This window comes from Chaetura pelagica, unplaced genomic scaffold (genome assembly GCF_000747805.2).
Source record: "Chaetura pelagica isolate M959 unplaced genomic scaffold, ChaPel_1.0 scaffold676, whole genome shotgun sequence".
Classification (NCBI taxonomy): domain Eukaryota; kingdom Metazoa; phylum Chordata; class Aves; order Apodiformes; family Apodidae; genus Chaetura; species Chaetura pelagica.
In genome coordinates this window covers 1,040,569-1,045,599 of record NW_009953724.1, presented here as the reverse complement: position 1 = coordinate 1,045,599, position 5,031 = coordinate 1,040,569, and the positions used below count along the sequence as shown (strand labels likewise).

The 5,031-nt window shown below is 37.1% G+C and overlaps 1 protein-coding gene across 1 annotated transcript in view; it reads left to right on the top strand.

The window, feature by feature from the left end:
• Positions 1 to 1,531: 1,531 nt before the first annotated feature.
• The window catches only part of SRSF10 (serine/arginine-rich splicing factor 10), a 5,564-nt gene continuing 2,064 nt past the window's right edge, over positions 1,532 to 5,031 (top strand). Inside the window, exons 1-3 of the mRNA XM_010000589.1 lie at positions 1,532 to 1,688; positions 1,978 to 2,031; positions 2,206 to 2,307. Coding sequence (XP_009998891.1) covers positions 1,537 to 1,688; positions 1,978 to 2,031; positions 2,206 to 2,307 — 308 coding nt within the window. The 5' untranslated portion in view covers positions 1,532 to 1,536. The remainder of the gene's footprint in view (positions 1,689 to 1,977; positions 2,032 to 2,205; positions 2,308 to 5,031) is intronic.

Here is a 5,031-nt window from a genome sequence, read left to right as displayed (position 1 = left end):
GAGTAAGTTCCTTGTGTGTGTTTGGTCAGGCCTCAGTGCCAGGCAGCACATGTGTTCTTCATTGCTCTGATATGTTCTTACTTGTATATAAATAGTTTGTGGATGTTTTGCTTTTTAGCCAGGAACTATTCATGACTTGTAATTAAAAGCGAACAACTAAGCACAATGATCACTTCCCACAATCTGCTGCTGGCTGAAAAATTCTGAAGGAGCTTTCTGTGTGTTTCTGCAAAGAAAGCTTGGCTGTTGAAAATCCTCCCAGTTCTGCTGTATAGCAATGTTTGTATCAAGCTGAAGTGTATTAGCGATTCCCTGTTGACATTTCCCAGTGCAGTCCAATGCCCAGGATTGAGGTAATGACTTATTTTTCATCTGGCTTCAGGATAAGAGTAAATTTCAAGGTATCTCAATTCAACATCAACAATTGTCAAGAGAACTTTAACCTTTTTCATCTCTTTTTTGTGTGCATAATCTTAATATACAGATACAGATATTATGTTAAAATAAGACAAGCTGTTGATAAACATAACACATACCTGGTGATCTAAACCAGGACTGTAACTCGTGTGCAGCTTGAGAATGAAACTGCATTTTAGATCTTCCAGTTCAAGTTATTAACAGAACTCTCCAGGTTTCCCTCAAATGCACACATTTAATTTTCACTGAAGTCACTATAAATTATATGCTCTGGAGGACAAGTTTCTGTCCTCCTTGGAAACACTGAGATTTCTTCTGAGTTTCTGAACAAAACTTACCTAAATCTACCCCAGTGTTGTGAACAGCAGCAGTTAAAGCCATAAACATTGTAGCTGTTTAGTAGTGCTCATTACAGCGTGTTTAAAATTTGAGCATGGTCTTAGGGCTTGAATGAGAATGGGCCTTAATAGAAAGGAAAGATAGCTGTGCTGTTTAGGGAAAATACAATAGAAGGCTAGTAAGTTCATTTATTCTTAATTATTTTAATAAGTAAACTACAGAGTCATTGTGCACTGTTGCATGGGGGTGCTTTTAGAATCAAACTTCTTTGTGTGGCATCCATTGCTGCCTCTGTATGAGCTGTCTTTTAATCATTAAAGACTGTGGATCAGGTGTAATGTGTGGTGCTGTCTAGTCAAGGAAGCGGATGTTTAATTAATCCCCTGTTAGCTTTCACTTTTTGGGTAAATTCATCAATGTTAGAATGTTTCAGTCATGGGTTTGGTCTTTCATACCAGCTTTCAGGTGGCCTGAAATCACCTTAGCCAGTTTTGTGTTCTGGTTTTATGCAGAATTAGTCCTTTCCTAATGTTTTTTGTTGGTTGGTTTGTTGTGGGTTTGGGGGCTTTTGTGTGTTTAGAGGTTTTTTTCACCCTAGATTTATAATGCCCATAAGGCTGCTTTTCATAAACATCTATGCTGGAATCATGAATTTAGGCTTCCTGCTAAATACCAAATACATGGATTAGTAGTGTCACTTAAAGGGAAAGCAGAGCATCTTTTTAAGCTTCAAATGTTAAATATTGTGTGTTGGTTTTTTTTTTTACAGCACCAAATCAAATGAAGGCCAAGGAAGGGAGAAACCTGTACAGCTCTTCTCGTTACGATGACTATGACCGGTACAGGCGCTCCAGGAGTCGGAGTTACGAAAGGAGACGGTCTAGGAGTCGTTCCTTTGATTACAGCTACAGAAGATCCTATAGTCCCAGAAAGTAAGTGTAGTGGGTGTTCGGCTTCAACTGCAAAGCAGTCTGTCGGAGGAGAAACCATATTGAAAAGTGTTTAAAATTTTGAATTATCTTTTTTCTATGCTTATTTTATGACTTGTGGGAGACACGTATCTTGCATGCTTGTCAAATCAGAAGTAATGCATGAAATCATTCTGTCCTTCTTTGAAGAAGAATTAAAAGCAAATGCACAGCTTGAAAAATAACTTAGTAGGCATTTGTGTACCTACATGGGTATTTGTCACCGTTTACTTTTTCTGATGTACCTTTTTAGCAGTAGACCTACTGGAAGACCTCGTCGTAGCAGAAGCCATTCGGACAATGATAGGTAAAGTACTTTTTACACCCTTTAAATTAAAAACTTAGATCACTGTATTCCCTTAACTATAGGTTTAAAAAAAGTTTCTCCTGCAAAAAAACGGTAAACAATTTTTAATGTACTAGATGTCTAAGAATAGTGTTTTTTACATTCAAATCTCCTCTCTCCCCTTTATTCTGATAGGTTCAAACACCGCAATCGATCTTTTTCAAGATCTAAGTCCAATTCAAGATCACGATCCAAGTCACAGCCCAAGAAAGAAATGAAGGCTAAATCACGGTCTAGGTCTGCATCTCACACCAAATCTAGAGGCACCTCTAAAACAGATTCTAAAACACACTATAAGTCCAGCTCAAGATATGAGAAGGAGTCGAGAAAAAAAGAACCAGCTAGATCCAAATCACAGTCAAGATCACATTCTAGATCTAGGTCAAAATCCAGATCAAGGTCATGGACTAGTCCCAAGTCCAGTGGCCACTAACCAAGTATCCATGTTGTTTTTAGGCATGTAAGATTCATTTACACACAGTTCAGTTTACTTAAATTATCAGGAATATGATGTTGCAACAGTGCTAAAATATCTTTTCTTTTGTCAGTTTTCCCTGTAGCCAACAATGGTTAAAATTAAAACAGTGTTGAGAAGCCACAGAGAGAGTGAGAGAGAGAGAGAGAGAATGTCCACTTGGTTAAATGTCATGGGCAGCTACTGATCTGGTTGTGGTGTCTCTATGTATATTTTTGTAAAGATTGGCATTTTTAATGCGTAGATATTGGTGATGAATTGATTGGTCGTAACTTGCAACATTGTCCTATGAAAAATGTCATACCCGTAGAGAAATTGGTACCAGTTTTGTGTTGAACAGTTAAACCAACTGTTTAACTTGTTCTTTCATGGGAAACTTGGTGATCAAACAGAAAACTGGACAGCTGTAGTGCAACACTGACTGCTGTGAAATGCAGACTGGCAATTGGCTGTTTAATGGTTGAAAGGCAGGTTTCTGTGCTCTCCTTGCCCACTGACACAAGTAGGTTGGCAAATGGAGCTCCATGGAGAGATACTTTGGAGATTTCTCTTTAACCCTGCCATCCAGAGAGATGGTACTAACATTGCATGTACTACATGGGGAGAGAGTTGGGCTTGGAAGCTTGTGCAGAGCCCATGCAGTGTCATGACATGTCAGGATAGAGCCTTCACTGCATCTGGCCTGGCTGCTAGTACTAAATGTGTGAGGAAAAAAACACACCTTGAAATGGAAAATTAAATCCAGATTTCAGCAAATGGCAGAGCAACTAAATACTAGGTTGTGTGTACATTTTATGCAGTTTTTTTGTATCCTAAATTTTAGTGAGCAGTTAACCATAAAAATGCTTAGTTTTCCTGCTGTTAGATACAAGTAGATTGTTTCGAGTTGTGTGTGTACAGTATATAAGAACTAAACTTTTATGCCAATGACTCCTGTGGTTAGTTGGTGTATTCATAGGTCTAAAACTAGCCATCTCTCTTCTTGAGTAACAAAGGCTTGCTTTTACACCTCAAAAACTATTTGGTCAAGCAAGTCTGAATCACTTCTTCCTCAGAATGGATAGTGGTTTGGTTACAAGGTTTCGTTGTCTTTAAGAACAAATGTTTGAAGTTGGATATGAACAAGAGCTGCATCTCTAGCTATTTAGTTTAATCAGTATATTTAGTAAATTGAATGTGAAAAATAACAAAACCAGTGTGTAATCTTACCAGTATTTCTCTAGAAGGCAAGATACTTTGTTATAAAAATGGCTTTTGGCATTGTTTTTTTATTATTATTATTATTATTACTTACTTCAAAAGCCAGCATCAAACACCTGGTGTTCCTCACTGTCTTTTGTTGTAGCATATAAAGAAATTTGATTTCAAAAAGTTCCTTTTTTGAGAAATGTTTTAGGTTTGGGTTTTAGTGTTTTCAGCAGGGCCTTTGAGGAAATGCAGATGGCTTTTAAATACTGGCAGTGGAACGTGCTTAGGGGGTTGGTTCTAGAATCTTTGTACATTTGATAGTATTTCTAACTTTTTCCTTTACTGTTTGCAGTTAATGTTCATGTTCTGCTATGCAATCATTTATATGCACGTTCCTTTAATTTTGTAGACTTTCCTGGATGTATAGTTTCAAAACAGCAAAAAGTCTATTTAAAACTGTAGCAGTAGCTTGCAGCTCTAGCAGAGGAAAGTTGTGGGATTAAACTTTGTATTTCCTTTCTTATAGAGGCTTCTAAAAAGGTATTTTTATATGTTCTTTTTAACAAATATTGTGTACTACCTTTAAAACATCAATGTTTTGATCAAAATAAGTAAAGACCCAGCTTATTTTCTGCTTGCTGTAAATTTAGCAAACATGCTGTAATAAAAAAATGAAGGAAATACTGATCCACTGGAATTATTGTAGCTGTAGAATTTGACTCCAGAGCATGGTCAGGAGTACAGCTATGCATCCTTATGGAGTAAAATCCTTACTATGGTATTTCAGTAAAGTCAGGAATTAATAATTAAATGTCTGAATAAATATCATTTCCCATTTTTAAAGGGGTACTAGACAAAATGAGTATGATAAGCATATGTTTTAATCTAACCTACTGAAATTTCTTTTGTGATAACTTTCATTACTGTTGGATGCACCTTCCCTATGGTTATAACTCAGATATTATTAGCCCAGGTTATACACTAATTAAAATTGGTAAATGAAGACTCATTTAGAACCAAATTTTTTAGTATCGCCGTGCTGATTTATATTTGCCATGTCAAAAATGGCACCAGCAGTGGTTCTGGAGGAGGTGGTAGAGACTTTGCTGATGACTTTTAGAAATAAACCTGCCTCCTGGCACTTGGGGTGTACAGAGCCCAGTGGTTCACGGGCCACCAAAGGAAAACAATTAATTGCTTTGATAAACCCACTGTTTGTAAGCTGAGTTGTGATGGTCTTGTAGCTTTCTGCTTGTACCAGCAGAAATCCCCACCCTTTTTCAGCTTTCTTAAAGGGA